General features: G+C 35.6%; 1 protein-coding gene across 7 annotated transcripts in view; it reads right to left on the bottom strand.

Annotated features, from left to right (window-relative positions):
* PEX5L (peroxisomal biogenesis factor 5 like) overlaps window positions 1-20,512 on the bottom strand; it is a 217,918-nt gene that overhangs the window by 86,232 nt on the left and 111,174 nt on the right. For 3 of the 7 annotated variants that reach the window (XM_021692365.1, XM_021692367.2, XM_021692369.2), the window contains one exon: window positions 8,462-8,566. The exons of 2 other annotated variants lie outside the window; for them this stretch is intronic. In XM_021692365.1, coding sequence (XP_021548040.1) covers window positions 8,462-8,566 — 105 coding nt within the window. Of the gene's footprint in view, window positions 1-8,461; window positions 8,567-10,876; window positions 10,943-20,512 lie in introns of those variants that run through there. 2 more of the 7 variants (XM_044914730.1, XM_044914735.1) reach the window with 2 other exon arrangements.

Genomic DNA, 20,512 nt, shown 5'->3' with positions numbered 1-20,512 from the left:
ATAAATAAATAAATAAATAAATAAATAAATAAATAAATAAATAAATAAAAAACAGGGAGGGCCAAGAAAGAAAAAAAATACCAAGGGATGGGGAATGAGCCTTTTAGCACTGTCAACATATTTTTGATGCAGCCAACTTCAGTTTTTAAAGCTCAAGCCTTTTTTTTTTTCCCTCCTAGAACTGTTTTAGAATTATTCTCTAAATTTCAATAGGTAGAAAATGACACCTCTCGCATGACAGTTCCTACTCTCCACATGGACAAAACATTACTGAGACCTGGAAGACTGGCCTCAGACGTTGAGGTGACACATTCTGGTTGGGGTGGGCAGTCAGCGTTATGTGATTAAGTGCACACACACAGATCTGTATGTATGTGGATAAATGTTCTCCTCTCCTCTCTCTCTTAAAAAGCTGAAGTCATCTATAGGCACATATCCTTCCTTACATTTCCTTGGGATGCTTTTGTGGTGCATGACAAGCATTATTTGGGGAGAGTAGGAAATACTTATATTAACTGTACAGGTATCCAGTAGATATATTTCTGAAAATCTGTACATAAAATAGATTTCTATCAATTCAGTTGTCTTTTCCCACTGGCTTGTTCTCTAATTTCAGAAATCCTTCAGTGCGATTTTTGGTTGGTCTCTAGTTAATCAGTGGCAGCCGATTATTTACTTTCAGTTATTTTGCATCTCTTAGAATCCAGACTTCCTTAGGTCCTGTTTCCACGGTTAAGGGAAGAACTATATTCATGATATGCAAGTGGTTAATTCCTAAATTAACTGTCTTAGTTTTTCAGGAGCTTTTAGATTAGCCTTTCTTAAAATGGGCATAGCCATCTAGTTTTCTACTTGTTCTAAGAAAAAGATGTGCCTAAAAAATCTCCAGATTTGTAAGGCAATATTTTGAGAGAAGCATAAAATGAAAATTAAGTCTTATTTTCTTTATTTGTTTCTTCATTTTGGATATACTTAAATTCCTTTGTAAAAACAGGGACTAATAATTTATTCCTATATCACAGCTCTATGAGTAGATATGTGGAACTGGCCTAAATTAGGTATAGTTTTAGAAGACCAGGGTGTTAGATCTCTACAGATACTTTTAGTTGTAAACACTAAAAAATTATGGTCTGAATTTGATAAAAGATTTCTAGAAGGGCCCTTGTCGACAGAGACAACTAAATGGAAAAACAGGAAAAGGCACAGTTAATTGAGAGGCCTTGTCCTTTTAGGCAAGTCTGTCTGTCAAAGGTAATAGGATTTCTTTGGAGCCTCTCTCTTCATGAAACTTCAGACTTATTTTCTGGAGAAAGCACATGTAGCATTCTCAGATTTTCTCAGCACAGAAGACATACTAAAGAGAAGGTTGTTCAGAGAGACCCTTGGGAGCCCAGGACTGAGGCACGGCTTCTCTGCCTCATAAGGCCTGCGTCTCCTCCACACCTACTGTCTAGTTTCCCAGCACACGTCACTCCCAGACCGAGGGAGTTGTTAGGTCTGCCCAATTCCCATAACTGAGCTGTTTCTGTGGCTTTCTTACATAGTTACAAATCAAAGGCGAAATAGCAAACTACTTTCTGAGTCCATGTTTTTCACACAGTCTGTTGGGAAATGCTGGGGTTGGCGTGGGGGATGGTGGCAGGTCTCTGGGGTGAAAAAAGATGAAGGGTCAGATTTCAGAGATCATGGAAAGCTAATTTTGGGAACTGAGAGTTTTTTGGTTTTGATGGAGATATGGAAAATGAAACAAGAAATATCATGAAACCTTTTCTTATAAGCTCTGAGGTCAGAGACTAGGTCTTACTCATACTTATATCCTTCACAACTTCAAATAGAATGTTTTCATATAAGAGGGGATCAATAAAATCAATAAAGATCACTGTCCCTACCAAATGGGACAGTGACTTTGCAGAAACTAAGGATATAAAAATATCTATCTCAAACATTCCAATTTTGAATTGTGTCTTCAGTTGGATGAGTTTGGGAATCATTATTTTAGCCAGACTAAGTCTCATTTTATTTTTATTTGTATAGATAGGAATAACTTTTCACATGGCCCCCTCCTCATTTTCAAACAAATTTATGGTTTTCCTATGGTGACTAGAGAATAAGTAAATCTTTTAGGTCATAAAAGACAATTGCAAACTGAACAAATCCCCCAAAGATTTCCCCTCAGCTTTGCTTCCAAACTGTATGCCATTTATTCTCTCTTTATTCAGTGGTAGGATATGACTTATTGACTTTCCCTTAGAATTACTTCCTTCAGTTTGAAAATGCTTTATGAACTTACCTCATTTCACCCTTTGAGTACAGAGTATATTGATGTTATAAAAATAGTAAAAGGTGAGTCAAAATGTTGCCATTTTTAGTATATGTGCTGCCGAAGCGAGCACAAAATGTTGCCATTTTCAAATAATTAAGTTAGAATGACTGTAATTTGGATCAATCAGATTATCATATCTGAATTAAAATGACCCACTTCATTAGTTTGTAGGGCCTTTGTCTCCTCACTTTGTTTACATTTAAAATTTTCATTTCTTATCCTTCTCTGTTCCTCCTCTCAATATTTAAATCAGTCAAGCCTTTCTAATGGTGACAGATTCTTACTCCTCTTCCAGAACCCCATTCCACTGGCACATCGTCTGGGAACCTTCTTCAGCACTAGGCAATGAGGGCCTTCTTACAGCATCTCCACGTTCCCAGGTGTTATCCAGTCTTAGACGTTAGTGTTACCTGTTTTTCCCCTACTAGACTATCACCTCTTTGAGGGTACAGATCTTATCCAGTTAACTTTTGTATCTCATAGCAGCAGTTTAATAAATACTGACTGATTTATTGTCAAACTGAATGCTAAATTGTACAAAAGAATGATTACATGAGCATCCTCAATTTCATACTGGGTTTGATCAACTCACTGAGAGGCCAGTGGTCCTCAGAAATGTTTACCAATTCCCTGGCAGGCTTTAAACCATAAATCTAAACCCATTTTCCCCCAGCGTCACATCATTTAAAAATTTGGAAAACTAGAGTTACTAAAGGTTCATTTCCAAATGCCAGGCTTCTACCAAACAGTCAAGGATGCAAAGAGTGAAGGCCTAATGAGAAAAATAAGGGTATAGGTCTGCCTTACGCCATCCTTGGAAGAAGGAAATGGACCAAGGTATATGGGAGGCCAGTGACACTTCAAAACAACACTACTACTTCACTCAGGGATTTTAAATCAGAGATCCAAATTTGAAGACTTCAAGGGAAAACCGTTACACGGTCTGTGGGCATGGAAACAAAAGGACACCGCAGGAGTAAAAAGACAGTTGAGCACTTGACATAGAGGGGTTTCCTGGTCACAGAGAATTCAACAGACTATTGAACCTTTACACTTTCCTTGTAATCATAGGATGTGAATGAAATATTCAGTCAAATGCCTTCAATTTACTTATGACTGAGACAGTGGCTAATATTAGCCACCACATGACCAAATTGGTTCTTATTTTATTATCAATACCGTGTTTAGTATTGAGCAGAAATGCAGACGATCACATCCAGCTTTAATAAATTATTGTCTATTTTAAAACTTTATCTAAAAATGCATTTGCCTTAGTTCAACTTGAATTTCTCTAATTTCTAATTTCTCTAATTTCTCTAATTTCAGCTGGATCACATCCAGCTTTAATAAATTATTGTCTATTTTAAAACTTTATCTAAAAATGCATTTGCCTTAGTTCAACTTGAATTTCTCTAATTTCAGTGTTAAAAAATTAAATTGTTATGTCATCTAAGCTACAGGGGAATATTTAACCAAGATGAAAGTAGAGTATTTTGCCTTTAAACACTGCCTGTTACTTAAACTCCAGTGTATGTTTATATAGTTTGTTTTGTGACTTCAATCTAAGTTTATTTACCTTTAAACAATGTATTGCTTAGGTGTTTCATTAAAAAATACAGAGCTAAGGGTTTGTGATAACCTCTATCACTAAGAATTAACTCCAAACCAAAATACATTTTACATGATAAAACAAGGTCTGTCAATGGTAATAATCCATTATCCCATACTTTTACACTTCAGGTTGATGATCTCAAACTGTTGTTTTAGTTTAAAGTAAAATATTCTGTGTTTATTTTTAAACATTTTAGTACTTAAAAAATAATTTTAAAAGTTAAAACACTGAAGCTAGTAAGTTGAAAAACAGTTGACAAGTATCTCATAGTTGAACTGTTGACTTAAAAAATTTGTAATAATTTACCATGTCTCTTACCTCATTTAAATAATAGAAAAAAATTAAGATTTTTTTCTATGTAAAATATAAATGATTTTAATAGATATATTTTTATGCATTTTGAAAATTCCCTTATCATTTGTGACATTGTTGATTAAAATATGTGTCATTTTTAAGTAGGTTTTCATCCATAATTTTGTAATTGCACTACTTGTTTATGGCTTTATTAGTCCTATGCAAGTTTAGAAATTTGTGCGATGCCCATCAAAATAGTGACCCTATCAAAACTAATGGTAAGTTTTGTTAACTGACTCAATCCATTGAAAAGACAAGACGACTAACGAAATCATTAGCATGCCCTCCTTTAAGTATTCAGACTTTGAGAGTTTTGTCATAGTAAACTCTGACACCCGAGAGAATTAATTTCTTGTGAGCTGGAACCTAATGGTTCTGCTCTGCTCCCCTCCCTCCACCCCAGTTCCTACACATGGGTCCCAGGGGGACGTCTAGTGAAGGATAACCATGTAATCACTTTCAACTCTTTGACTTGATCTAAATGTCAACCAACTCTATTTTCTTGACAGAAAAGTTAGACTTAAAAAATGTGAATCTCTTCATGGGGAAATGGATAGATATTACTGTTTACAGCTAGGGTAGTACTAACACTGAGGCAGGCAGGAGAACATAAAGTAATTGTTTCAGGTTGGTAATAGAAATCCAAACAAGGCTATATTTAGTAGCCTTGAGAATGTTTTTCCAATCAAGGACATTATTCTTTTTATGTTTATCAGACACAAAAATAATTTCAGTATCAAGGTATAAGGAGTGGAGACAGAAACACAAAGGCTGAGTTTGCAAAAAAAATAAATAAATAAAAAAATAAAAATTCCCTTAGCAAGAAGACATCTGAAACACACAGTTTTAAGATACTGTGCTCTGTAGCAAAAGATGAATGATATATATCTTGCTAAAAAAATCCCCACCTACCAGGGGAGGTGGTTAAAATGGAAACTTTTGATGGTTCCTTATGAGAAAAAAACATTCGCTAACATAAATTTATTCTCATAAAGAAGAATAATTTTTTAAATAATATAATCAATCCTTTGGCACATAGTTGTTCCTTCTATCTTCAAGTTGGATTAACTTATATTATTACAGTCTTTATGCTGTACAATAGAACTACCATGAGAAACTGATAATTTAAAATTTTCTAGTAGCCACTTTCAAAAAATGGAAAAGAAACAGTTGAAAAATAATTTTAAGAATGTATTTTTTTTTTTGCCCAATGTATCCAAAAATGATCATTTCAACATGTAAACATTATTAATGCCATAGTTTATATTCCTTTTCTTGGGGTAAATCTTCAAAATCAGGTGTGTATTTTATACATTGAGCCCATCTCAATTGTGGGGACCCACAAAGCTCTCAATAGCCACGTATGACCAGCAGCTCCTGTGTTGGACAGCCCAGGCCTACAGAAACTTTTTCCCCCAAAGACTTGAGGGCATACTATTTTTCCTTCAGACCTTTCATCAATGCACTCTTATTTACATACTCTTGACTTAAAGTGTTAGTCTAGGACAGCATGAACCCGAGCTTCTATGAAGTGCTTGACATATTGTTTGTTAATATAGAATTAATAATTAAATTAAACAAAAAGCAACTTCCAGGGGCCCAGAAATTTCTGAATTCAGGTCACCCGGCCAACTCTTCTGTTTTAGTTCAATTCGTTCAGTGTATTATAAATGACTTCACTGGAGTATGTTTGGTTCAATCTCTCTAAAAGTGATTGTAATCATCATATAATCCAAAAAAAATGCTTCAATATAAACTATTCTACACTTACAACCTGTTGACTGAACAGTTATTAAACGAGTTGGGGACCCAGGGTTTCAAGGACTGGTTTTGTATTTAACCAGTTATAATCGTCCTAAGGACATTATTGAGAGAGCAGCAATTAGCTTCGGACATATCTGGAATCTACGAATGAGCCACTGGCATCGATGTACCAGTGATGAAGATGAGTCAATGTATTCGGTCATATGTAGCACTATGTCACAAGGGGCTTTATAGGAGATGCTGGGACAAACATATTTCAAGACACTGATACATTCACACAGGATAACAGGTAAGAATGTGGTATGGTACACAGATTATATGCTATGGTTGCTATGAGGAGTACTCACTTTTTTGGATCATTCTGCTGCTTTTTGGCTTGTGCACACCACTGGTGCATAGTAGGGAAGAAGCCACTTGTATACAGTGGAAAAAGTATGTCAACTAATAAAGCGTCATTTGACTGAGAAATCATTGTATCACAGCTGTCACTGAATTAGTTCCGTAAAATTATCAACACAACAGGTGCATTGCATTTTATGAATCAGAACTGTGTTTGCTGATTCATAAACTAGCCAGTACACAACCAGAATATGATGCATCAAAGAAAGCATTACATAATCTTCATGCAGTGAAATTGTAACTCGCACCTCAAAAACAGTCAATGCAACATTAGATGGGGATTAAAGAAGGAACTTGCTATACACAAATGTTCTGAATATGAAAAAATGGTAATAATCACAATTTCTTTTCTAAGTTAAAAAATCAAAAATAATATTTTGCATTATTTTTTAAATTCAAGCTTAGGTTATAATGGCAATTTTGGACCTTTGAAAGGGATTACTGGAAAGCACATACCAATGCATGGTTTAGGGAAAAGAATTTTGGTTACTGGAACCTGTCCTAACTTGTGATATTCTGAATGATATGTTATAACACAACTATGCCAATGGCAAATCTGGGTAGCTCTTATCTACCGATGAACATGGCTGTCATTAACCAAGGACTCCCAGCTAGTTCTCACCTCCCATAGCATTTACCTGAGGAACTGTGAGCTGAATATTTTGGACATGGATTCTACAAAGGGCAGGAGATCAATGTAAAACTGTATATGTTTTACTATGTAAATTAAGTAAAGAATGGAGACCTTGGTAAATATAAAGCAAATTTCTTTCTAACTACTACTAAGTGTGATTGGGAAGAAGCCTCTCTTCTTTATGGATAAAAAACTCACAATATAAAATTTATCCCAAAGTCCTAGGAATCTTTGATAACTTTTTTATTATTCAATTTTGATTGTTGTATGTTGTTATGATTTTCATTACTTACAACACAGTGTTTAGAATAAAATAAAACCACACATGTTGGCAGCAGCTGGGGATGTGATCTGATGATATTCTAAAAATAAGTTGCCATAATTTAGCTTTTGATATAAATGCCTTTCATGAGGACTGTAAATGGACATGTTTCTAATTCTAGACATGTTCATATAATTGGATCTGAATCACTGCATTTACTATTGCATTACAGAGAAAAAAGAAATGTTTAAGATAACAATCTAATCTAAATTATAAGATAAATGCAAGTAAAAATATTTTTCATTTAAGAATTTAAAACTGATAGTTCCACAGAGTGGTGATGAGTATATTATACATATTTATGTGGATTTTACAGGGTGTTTCAAAAGTCCCTGAGGACATACAGGATTCACAGTCTCAGCATGTCTTTGCATACAAATGCAAACTTTTTTCTATCCTTGTTATAATAAATGCTGAAAATGGCTCTCATGCGCTTATAATAGAGATGATATTTTTGTTGTCAAGGTCACTAAGTATAAGAGGGGTCACAAATGCCATTTTCTGCATGGGGACTCAGGGACTTCTGGCTCATTCCTGTAAATTAGTTATCCACATAAGTATGTATAGACATATATATATAGTATGCATAGTCACAACATAAATATATTTAACATTTAAGAAAATTTAGATATTCTACTGGTAAACTGACATATGTATACAATAGAACTTGTATGTATTCACAGGAATTTGATTTTTTTTTTTTTTGGTTGTTGTTGTTCAAATGTACCGTTAACTTAATTGTTATTTCTTTCCCAAAGTTGTTAACAAGATTCCTTTATAAAGAAGCAACATGGTTTACTTGCACATACATTTTTTTAAAACTAAAGTTGAGTAATGAAAATTAATATCCACAAATAACTAAATGATGGAATTTTCCTTTTTTTTTTTTTTAGCAATTTTGGTTTTCATTTTATATTGTATAATTGTTTCATTGAAACTGTGTTTTTTAAAAATTGGTTCAAGTTAATGTTTTTTTTTTTCTAGTTAAAAATCACAATGTCTGATACATTAACATATGTCAGCTTCCTACAGGAACCCTATGGGTCTGCCCACCTGTGATGTCATAGTAAGGAGGGGCTTTTCTTCAGCAGACTCCTCCCTCGGTATCTCCTTCATCACCATGGCAACAGCCTTATCTGCCGCCCTAGAGCCTTTTCCCTATAACAGTGAAATCAACAATGACTTGTGTCAGGAGAAATCTTTAACTTATTATTACAAGATATTCTAATGTTTAAAGAGCAATCCAACATAAATGAAGAGGTAGGCTGCTGCAAGTGAATCTTGAGGCTTTTGGCTGAGGAGAAAACACACAAAATCTGAAAAGAGATTATTTGTGAACTTTTAGTTAGCTACTTTTTCACCTTTATAGCTGACATATTATATTTAATTTTAACATAGTATTTTATATGTATAATATATTTTAAGGCAATGTACATGACATGAACATAATTTTTTAGTATCGATTTAAAAACACTATGGATTGCCTATTATGCTCATTTACTAACTGTTCCTATAACATCCTTAAGTGTTTTGTATGACACTGAGGAGTCTGAGATCAGGATCAGGATCAGTGTCTGACTCCCACAGAGGGATTTTGCTGGGTGGTCCCTGGAGTCTGTCATTTTTGAGTGGATCGGGCATAAAAAGAGTAAAAGTGTCATAAAACCTCTAAAAATCCTTCAATGGCCTAACATCCCAGAAATTCACCCAGCTTGTGTATTTTGTGGAGATCATATGACCTTGGTGAAAAAATTTTCAACTCTCAATGTTTTGGGGACCAAAAAAATTTTAGTAGAATTTTAGAAATGCCTTTTAATTGGAGAATCCCAAAAATCTAGGTATAAATAAAGGATGATTAATAATTGAAGCACTGATTATATATCCCCACATTTTTTGTATCATACAAGCATAATTTTGGACTGTAAAGGGGTATGCTGGCTGTCTTTTTAGTTTACCAAATTATTAAGTTTTTTGTGAGTAGATGTGGCATAATGGAAAAAACAAAACAAAACAAAATATCACCTTCCCAACCCAATTAGAAACATCTTATACTATGTAAAAATTAAATAATCTTTAAACATTTTAAAAACAAAAACTTCCATTTTCTCAGGTCTCTGGGCAAAGCCTCCCTAGAGAAACTAATTTTATACTAAGAGCACATATAAGCATCTGTATTGTAAATCTACTTAAAATACAAATGTAGCATATAGGGATATCATAGGCAAAGATACAAAAATGGACATATGGGGGCTTGTTAACTGAACGGGAATTAAGTGCTAGGGTCAATATTAACTCCAGAGATTGATAAATCTTGATAGTTTCCATGCAGCATAAAAGGATGGAATTACATTATGATCTTGGGCTCCCACAGGGATTTAAGTATTTAGAAGGTAGGTTTACTCTAGGAAGCAAAACTGTCTATTTTCTCTGGCATTGACTTTCTAAAATGTAATGAGTGGCAGGTTTTTTTTAATGAAAACAAAGAAACACTTCCTCTATAGTTACTAGATTTTAAAATGTGTGAATCTCTTCACAATGCTGAAAGTTTCTTTGGTTTATTTTGACTCAACAGAACTAGCATTATTGAATGATAATGTGTTATCTCCACGATGGAATATCAACTACTGAGCTTTTATTTAGCACATATAACATAGTAATTTCCATTTGTGTTCTGAAAAGTTTATATGGCCACAATTCTTAGAATAACTAACTTCTGGAAAAATAAAGAAAAACAATGATCTACTGCATAACAAGTTGGGGTGCATAACGATTCCAAGTTTTTTCTTTATGAAGCAATGTGAACTTCCTAAAACAGAGATGCATACAATTCTGAATTCTGGGGAAATATTTATTATGGCACTACTAAACTATTTAACATTTTTTCAAAATATAAAAATTATTTGGATGAAACATTACATACTATAAAGTGATAAAGCTTTAAAAGCTACACTCATTTACAGACTAAATATAGTTTAACAAATATCTTTGCAGCTTATTTTTTGAAAAGAGCAAAATCATTTGTGAAGAATTCTTTCCATGCTCCAAGAAGTTCTAATAATATAGCAATAAACAAAGTGGCATGCTTATATTTAAATTCCTAATATATTTAAAAGAACAAATCTAATATTATAAGGTATAATTTTAAAATAATAATAATAATTCAGAATCTGTTCTCGGGCTAAGAAAAAAAATGTCAATTGATAAGCATCTCAAAAAATTTCAGGTCAATATTTCAATATATCATTTATTTGAAATGCTACCAATCACAAACTATATATAGATATTTTTCACATGTGCAACTATTATAGCTAGAATTAGCAACGGACATGCCATTTCACTAAAACAAAAAACAAAAACAAAACAAAAATTAGTCCTTTCATGCTGAACTCTAGAACAAAGCAGTGGTCAGCTAGAAAGGATGTATAATAAACACATGCGGTGCTTTTTATTTCTTGCAGAAAAACCCACCAAAGCCAGGGTCAGGTCACTTTTTTGAAGACAGTGCCACTTTTTCTTCAAGGTTACACCTACTACCTGAAAAGAGTCATGACACCCATGTTAGTGCCTGCTAGCAAATTTTTTTCTTTATAGCCTTTTGGCTTTTGAGTTATTACCCTGTGAGCCTCGCTGTTTTACAAGTGTGGTACTGCCTGAGAACAGAATGGGAAGGTCTGCCACAATGACATCTCCATGGTTCCAGATACAGTGTCTAAAACCACTGCCAAATCAAATGAATACACTCATATACCAAAGCAAGATTTCCCTTAGACCACATTGCCACCTCCACCTGGTATCTTAAAATCAAGCTGTGTTCCTTCTGACTTGTCCCTTTATCTTGTGGGGTAACACTTCTAGAATTCAGAACCTGGCTGATAATTGATTTGGCAATTCATGGAACTCTACAACTTTTGCTTAGCAGCTCTGCAGGGCCCACAGTAATACAACCCATGCAAATGTTTTCCTTTTTGAAGTCAGTGGCTTAATACATTGTAACAACTATATGTGCATAATTATCCAGACTTCAAGCTCAATTTTCTAAATATAACAACACCAAAGACTCAGTATTAATCTGTTATCTGAAACAACACGGAGACGGCAACAATGAAATACACACTCAAGCTGATAACTGGGTTTAGATTCCATCAAGCCTGTATGCTTCTATGTAATTCTTAGCAACAACAGAAAAGAACAGAGAAACATTACAAGTCGATTGTTACATTGGGACACCCGCGAGGAATTTATTTCAGCCATTTTCTTTTCAAGTAATACTTCACAATCACCTTTCCCCACTTCCTTATTGAATTTCTTGCGATGGTTTTGACTGTTTGGAAAACATCACCATATGGAGAAATTTCTGTTTTTCTTGGTGATTTGCTGTAGGAAATTCTTCAATACTTCTTGGTTTCTTTTATCATTTTGTTTCCTCACCAGTGAAATATATAAAATGATAGCTGTTCTAACAAATAATAATTCTTGAAAATAATCTTTTTATTAACTTCCATTATAAGACCAGGCATAAATGAATGAAACACAGGTAGTATAGTGAGTGATACTAACATTTATTAAGAAAACCCAGTTTTGGCTCACTTCTCTCTGTTAATATAGTATATAAACAACAGAGTACAAAGTACTGAAATCACAGGATCTTCTCAGGCTGTGAAGCTACCAGATGTCTTTGGATGAGGAGGTATTGGCTGCAGGCTAGTCTCATAGGGAGGGGAACTAAATTCTTTGGAGAAGCTGCTATGTGCTAGGCACTCTGGCTAGCTATTTTACCTATTTTTATTTATACGATCCCATGAAAGCTCTGTGGGGTACAAAATATCTTTGCTAGGTAGATAGTGAGGCTCAGAGATGGTGTGATTTAGCCACGGCCTCAAAACTAGCATGTGGCTGAGCTGCCTGTGTGCTTCCTTCTCTCCCACGCCCCCCTCACTGATGGCCATAAATGCAGGTTGTTTATATCACTTAAGTTTTTATTTTATTTTATTTATTATTATTATTATTTTTATATCACTTAAGTTTTGAGAAGCAGCCACTTCTCAGTATAATCACAGAGTCTGGATCTAAGTAAACTTTTTGAACAATGTTTTCTTCAGTGTGTAATGGTCAGTAAGACTCAGTCATCCATAACTTCACTCATGAGCATACTGGGAACAAATGTTTTTGTTCCTTTTATCCTTGTGGAAAACTAACCTACAGATCTCATGTATATACACTTCTTTTTATTCTGTAGATCTTATTAGGTTTATAAGCTGTAGCATCACTCTAATTCTTATTAAATGTTAACTCAATGTTATTAAATGACATCTTTACTAGGATTTTCCCGAGATTAATTTTGGGTGCACGAAATACTTAAAGTATGCAATTCCAATAAGCAATTTTCTAGTTACAGATTCTATTACTGCTACTATGGAGATTGTAATTTAAAAATTATGTTTATTATTCTTAATCTATCAACAATAATCCAGAGTGTCTTCCTTAGAGATACTCAAAAGAAGAAATGGAAAAATAGTAAATTAGGGTAAAAGTAAAAGACTACAATACTAACATTACTGCTAACCCCAAATTATCTAATATATGAATTTTAAAAATAGACTTCTTTTTGTTCTAATTATAAAAATTGATACGTGCTGTTGCCAGAAATTGAGAGAAAGCAGGCATAAAAAAATAAAAATAACAATCCTGACATTTTCATGCATTTCCCCAAAGTTTCATATTTACATATTGGAGATAAAACAGTGTTTTAGGATGAATGTTTTAAGAATAGGCAAACTACCATTAACTTTACAAGTACGAATATATTACATATATTTCCTCATATATACATATATGCAAGCAAATCCCTGCCATTGACATTATTTTAGCAACACTGTTTGAAATGAAATGATATTCAGTTTTGCATCTAGTTGAAAAATTGTATATCTCATAAATTCTGGACTCTGGACTTAAATGCACCTGCAGGAAACTGGCCACAAAAAAAGGATAATTTCTGACAGCTGTCTTGTCTCTCATGTGCGGAGCCAGGATAACCTTTTTTCACTTGGAAAGGTAAATGTCATGGTAAGTGTCATGCTGTCTTCAAACTCCCGATATGGGAAAATGTCAGAGCAATGCTTCCTAGTATCCTCTGAACGCCAGCGATCCCTGCCTACATATTGTGTCCTTTCCCATTTTCTGTGTTCCTGTAGCTTTCTTCCAACATAGAGGAGGGCTCAGACCACGCTGATTCTATCAGAGTTACAGTCAACTCATCCCCATTCCCCTCCTCCAACAGAATATTCTCTAAATGATAAACCTGGTACAAATAGAACTAAATCTGGGCATACTGGTCCCATCCTTGTTTCTAATCATACAGAAGGAAGCACAGATTTAGATGTAAACAATTAGGAAACATGGGCAGAATTCTCTTAACTAGACATTCATATGTGGAATTCACAAATCATAATGAATTCACTATTGGTCTGGGGATCTGTTTGTAGCTAGAAATAACGTGATTTCTGATTCCTTAATAAGGAGAGTCAAGTTGCAGTGAAGAAATTGCCTCTCTGTTTAAAATAATGACACAGGGCATTTAAAAAGAGGGCTTCTAATTGAACCTCCATTTAGTTCTTCCTTACCATCTTGTTTTTCTTCCACAGCATTGTTTTTCCAGATGACAGGTGCACACTTCTCCAATCACCTATCCTAGGAACTCTAGGAAGTCTTTCATTCTACCATATCACTGTTGTGCCCCTGGTGTCTGTCATGTCAGTGTTTAATTGGCACTTTCTGTTGTACCCTTCCAGACTGCATGTGGTGGGAAGGAAGGAGACTAGGTGGGAGAAAGCCATGGATAACAATCTCTACGGTCTATTTTTTTTTTTTTAAAACGATCTCCATGGTCTTTAACTCTACACCTCTACCCACAAAAGTGACCAGGATTCCAAGCTCACCATATACACATTTACTATCTTTGGCCTGAGTGATTGGTGCAGGGTATATGATGACTTTCCCAGGCCCTAACACTTTTGTCTTCACAGTCCCTTTTCTCCATAAAAGTTAAAAATCTCACGACTGCGTTGGTATAAAGACAAATATAATCCAGACTGGATTTATTATTATACATTTGTTATTCTAACAATCATTTTTGGGGTTCTGTTTTTAAGAGAGATTGAAATTAAAACATTTTTTAGGGGCCCTTAAAAGTAGCTTGGGCCCTACGTACTGTGGCCATGGTGACTAATGTCTAAATTGATCCTGGGTTGTCTCTTCTCAACATTCAGTGTGGTGTCCCCAGGGCTGCGGTCCTGTCCCTGCAGTGCTCTCTGTCATCCCCGGCTCCACCGCCCCCCCCCCCCCCCATCGTGGCTGTGCCTGCCCTACCAGGCCCCTTTGCTACTGCTGCTGCTCTCTCTACTCTCGTTAGGATTCAGGGAGTTTCCCCTCACACTCCTTACAAATCTTCCTGGGTGCCCGATCAGTAGCTTTTACCTCAGTAGTTCTTAAAACACACTCAGAAAACCTGGAACATTTAGGCCTGAGGCAGAAGACACTGGCATGCCCAACTGATGTGACTCTGAAAATGTAATCTCTCCACCAGACAACAAGGAGAAGCACTTCATTCTCTCCTGCCTCAGGGTGTGTTCCTGACCATCCAGGAGTACTCCTGAGGAAGTTGAGTCAACCCGTGTCTCTACTTTTATCTAAAAAACAAAAAACAAAAAACCAGCCCTCAATGCCCAGAGTCACCAACTGGTTCCAAAGTATTCCTCGCCATTTTTTCCAATTTCTGTTCCTCAAGCGCGGAGCAGAATTGCCTAGTACTCCAAATTCCTGAGTTGTGCATGAAGATTAAGCTCCTCCCAGGGACCTGGTTATAATCCTTATTTTACAAAATGTTTTTTGATTGTGTCTCATCAATAAAACTGCCTTGAGTGGGCAGAGATCATGCTTACTTCTTTTGAGCCATTTTGCACGATTAGGTATAGCAATAGACACGCAAGTTTACTTAATAAATACAAGTACTGGAGGCCTTTTTCAAATTATTTAAGATACTGTAATCACATAATATGGCCAACTTTGACAGGAAGTGAATTCTGAATTAAATGAAAAGCCTTAAAGATTTAAATAAATAAAAGTTTCAAGCATCTAATAAAAATTCATTAATATTAATAAAGTGTTGCCAAGTAAAGATGCCTAGAATTTGCTTTGAAGGACAGATAAGACTTATTTTTAATTAAAGAGATCCATTTGTCCACAATTTGTCATTTATTTGTTCTGTTGAGAAGGTTAAACATTCTCCCATCTCACTATCACTGTGTCCCTGAGGCTTATGTATTCCGTGAGCTTCGCAAGCTTTCTTGACAAATGGTCAAGGTAACAGCACTCAGTTCTCATTCATCTATAACTAGGTATGAATTAGTGAAGTTTACTACAGGTTTATTCTGACTGATGTGGTTCTAAATTACTTAGAACCTAGTTTATCTCTATATTGAGCTTCTCTATTATGCACCTACACGCAACTTTTTGCTTCTGACAGTGGTCTGGCTTAAAAAAAATTGTTTTCTGTTGACCTTGCTTAGCCTTATACTGAGGAAGGCATAAATAACACAAATTTGATAATTATGAAATAAATGTAGAATGAGGTGTTGTTTTCTTTATTTTATGATAAATCCCAGGTTTGTTATTTAAAGTTATATTTTTATAAATATATTTGTATCTGAGAGGCTTTTAATGATTGTGTGAAATATGTAAATGAAAATATAATCTTAATTAAAGGTTACCCTTGTTATTTTCAGTTCCTTATTAAATATCTCAGACAATATGCAAAACACAAGGTACTTTTCTGGGGTTATTTTTAAGAGAAAGGAAAACAACTAGAAACAAAAAGTCCTAAAGATTACTTTGTTATTATTTTCTTTTAAAAAAATGTCTCCCCAAATACAAGTACTCCAGACTGCTTGAATCTTACCTGCACAAATGGATGAATGTTCCAAACTCAAAAGAAAGTGAAGTGTTATGATCATTCATCACCAGTATGGGTAGTTGCTTAGACTAGTCTGAATCAGTGGTACTTTAGGGGCAGGGAAGTTGAGACCTGCCTCTTTCTGGGAGGAATTAGAAGTCTTGAGGTCTGGTTTCTAAGTGTATGCAAGTAGGCAATTTGGTGTAGTATATAAGATCTTAGAATGTTGAAGGTAGGTGGTAAGGAAACTTTGGAGGAACCATGCACAAAAATTTGTTTTCTTTATCATTCCTGTCTTTCCCAGGTTTTCTAAGACTGGAAAAATTTCCAAAATAAATACAATAAATAAGAATCCCTATAGGTAAATATGTGGTTAAGACCATGAAACAGTTTCTGTGAAACTTACTTATCGGGGATTAGATGCATCCCCCAAATTCTTGCCAACTTCTTAAAATAAATGGAAAGACCACATAATAAGTATATTGTTACCAAATTATTGAATTTGAGATAGCAAATTTACCCAGATGTCCCAAGGTAGAATTATACTGCATCTGTTTTCATTCTAGGGGAGGACTGTTAGCTAGTGAGCTGGAATTCATCCCCTTTATTAATGTTTCAGGTAAACTCTATTACTAATTTATGAACAAGAGTTATGGCCTTGGAGCCCAAGTATTCAGTAGGCTTCTTTGTGGCTTTCCTCATTTTCTGGCAGGTGCAGAATTTTTTACCAGCTTGTTCTCCAGTCACCAAATGCCCAGTTTTGTTGATATAACATAAGAAAAGTAAATTATAGAAACTAGGCCAATTCTAGCCAAAAAACTCTCAGCTAAGGTACTCCATCTGCCTGACTTGCCTGAAACAGCTCTAAAAGAGAAGCTGAGGCTTTGGGAATTCCTATTCTGTAATTCTGGATCCAACTCTGGCATCTCTGCTTGTGTAGACGGTCCTCTGTGAGTCTTTGGCAGTGGGTGGATTGGCTCCTCCCTCATGCCTCCCCCTTCCTTGAAGGCGAATGAAGAGTTTCTCTCATGGGTTAGGGACAAGGGTTAGGGAAAGTCTGGAGAGATCTTGGGGCTGTGAACTCCAGTGAGTGTGTGGCCAGGTGCGGTGGAGGCGACTACCCGCTAACGGACCCAATGCAGCCTCCACGATCAGTGGAGGAGAAAGACGGATGGCCAGGAGGCATGTGGGCACCAATACCTGGACTGGAGTCAGAAGACAGGAGTTTTAACCCCAGCTCTCTCTTTTGTAAATTATTCTAAGTTATCTATCTATCTACTTCATAAATTTGTGAGAGTTGAATAAGAGTATCTGTAAAAACACTTGCACGATGCCCGTCACATGGTTGGTATTCAATAAATATTAATATTAACTATGAACTGTTCTTGCTGAACTCATGGGCTCCATGGCCTAATTGTCCTTATGAGGTAGTTGGCAAAAGATGCAATATTATGGTTTGTGAGATTCATCCATGGACTAAGTAGTTATGACATGCTCACCATGGTGCAGTATTCCATCATCTGAATATACCACAATTTACCTATTCTACTACTGATGGACATTTGGGTTGTTTCTGGTTTGGGGCTAATATAGAAAACACGGTAATGAATTTGAGTTTAGAAGCCACAGAGAACATAAGAGGGGCAAAGGGCTGGAAAATAGACGTGTAAAGTAAACAGACTTCAATAATAGCAACAGGGGCAGAGAATAGTCACAGAATGGATAAAAGGTCTTACCCATGAGCCAGTTAAGTCTGAATCTCTGCAGTGAACAAGCAAAGACCAGGGTTGGGGTGACTTAAACCAAAAGGGGCTAATAATAAGGCACAGAAATCAAGGATCAGAAAGCAAGACGGGGACGCTGAGTCTAGCAACTAGTGGATAGTGAGAAACCAGTTTCTAATCAGTTGGGATTAATAACTGTTATGGGCTGAGTTGTGCCCCCCCCATTCATATGTTGAAGGCCTATTTCCCAATACCTCAGAATGTGACTCTATTTAGAGATATGGTTTTTATTAAAGAAGTAATTAAGTTAAAATGAGGTATTGGGGGACTCTAGTCCAATACGAATGGTATTCTTTTAAGAAGAGGAAATTAGGGTGCAGAAGGAAGACCATGTGAACACACAGAGGGAACACAGCCATCTAGAAACCAAGGAGAGGGGCTTCAGATGAAGCCAACCCTGTCAACCCTGTGATCTCAGACTTCTAGCGCCCAGACTGTGAGAAAATAAATTTCTGTTGTTTAAGCCACATAGCCTGTGGTACTTGTTATGGAAGCCCCAGTAAACTAATAGAGTAACTAAACAAGTACTTATGAAAGATCACACAAAGGGGTCTCACTCCGGTACCTCAGTAAATTGTAGAAATATCCAAAGACAATTCAGTACGTGACAGGGTTATTACAAAGCCGTCTCAGCTAATTCCTTTTGTTACTTCTAATCTGATCAAAAGGACTTCTTAGATACTGAAAACTAGAAATTCTGAACCCAGGTGGCCACAGTTGGCCAGTATGGTAGTGTCCTGTCAAGGGACTATGACCTGCTTGTCAGGGAAATTTGCCTAAAAGAAATGCCAATGAATATTGTGCCTGGAGTGGTCAGCCCTTGCCAGCAGGAGCCGTGCCTTTTCAAACTGAATTGAGGTTTTAGCCACACGACCTCCAATTATAGTTTGGAGCTTCTTGAAAAGAATTTTCTGGTGAAAAAACATTTTTTTTAAGAATTTCAAAATCTGAGACGAACCATGAGAGACGATGGACTCTGAAAAACAAACTGAGGGTTCTAGAGGGGAGGGGGGTGGGGGGATGGGTTAGCCTGGTGATGGGTATTGAGGAGGGCACGTTCTGCATGGAGCACTGGGTGTTATGCACAAACAATGAATCATGGAACACTACATCTAAAACTAATGATGTAATGTATGGGGATTAACATAAGAATAAATAAAAAAAAATAGAAATCTAAAAAAAAAAAAAGAATTTCAAAATCTGAATGCTTCAAGGAAGTTGTTTATTCCCAACTGAAAACTTATTAAACTATATATATCTTAGAGACTTCGATTAGTTCATATGTATATCAATTAAAATAATTGATATATATATATAAATATAGAACAATTGGAAAGTAATCATGTATCACAGGTAGTTTTTTGTTTTTCAAAGGCTCTTGCTAACATCTCTGAAGTTTATTTTGGGGGCCGAGCTTACAGCTTGTCTCTGGCTGTCAGAGATAGTGGGGCCTGTTTTGTATGAAGACATCAGCTTGGGATGATATCCACAAGGGGCTTTAAAGGAATCACGATTCCTGGAGTGCTTGTATGTTTTAAGTAAAGCCACTTTTCCTCTTTATAATCACCATAAATCTGGAACTCACATTTCCATTATTATGCAGGTGATGTACCAGTTCATTTTACTCTTCCGTCAAGCTTTCTGGCTAAAACACAGTTCTAATTCCAAATATGGGACACGGTTATAAATATCAATAGATGCATGAAATTTGCTCTTGAAGCTACCATTTAAGGGCCTATTAAAAAAGAAAAAAACACCTTTCGATTCTCTCACCCACCGTGTATTGACACCCATGAACACAAGAGGCTCTAACAATTCTATAAATCAGTCAAATCCCATTAGCGAAGTAAATTATTTTCCATATGCATCTGGGTGTCTATAGTACCTGAAAGAACTATTTATTACCTTGAGAGTAATTTGATAATGCCACACCGTAATGAAATGAAAAAGTTAATGAACTTCCCCTAACAATAGAAATCCAAGGCAAGTCTATATCTGGCTCATTCGAGCAGCAATCACAAAACTCCAAGGTACCATTAGATTGCTAATGAATTCACAGAATGTTTTACGTTCTCTAGGATTGACAAATATAGAGCTGTATCAGGAAATGTATTCAACTAAAGTTATATAATCACAATAACAAAGATGACTGTCAACTTTCAAAGTCTAAAAGAGGATTCAACATGGAGGACCTTGAGATTATTGAAACATTTCCAGCAGTTCCGAAAGTATGTATTTCTACTAACTAGTTCATTGGTTTGTCTGATGAGTTATAAATACGCATCATATTCATATCTTGTTTCTAATTCTGAAGAACTAAAACAGTTTGGTGGACCATTTAGTTCATGGAGGTGTTGGGTCATATTTATACTC

Source organism: Neomonachus schauinslandi, chromosome 1 (assembly GCF_002201575.2).
Source record: "Neomonachus schauinslandi chromosome 1, ASM220157v2, whole genome shotgun sequence".
Classification (NCBI taxonomy): domain Eukaryota; kingdom Metazoa; phylum Chordata; class Mammalia; order Carnivora; family Phocidae; genus Neomonachus; species Neomonachus schauinslandi.
Note: the sequence above shows the minus strand (reverse complement) of the source record. Positions and strands in the feature narration are given on the sequence as shown.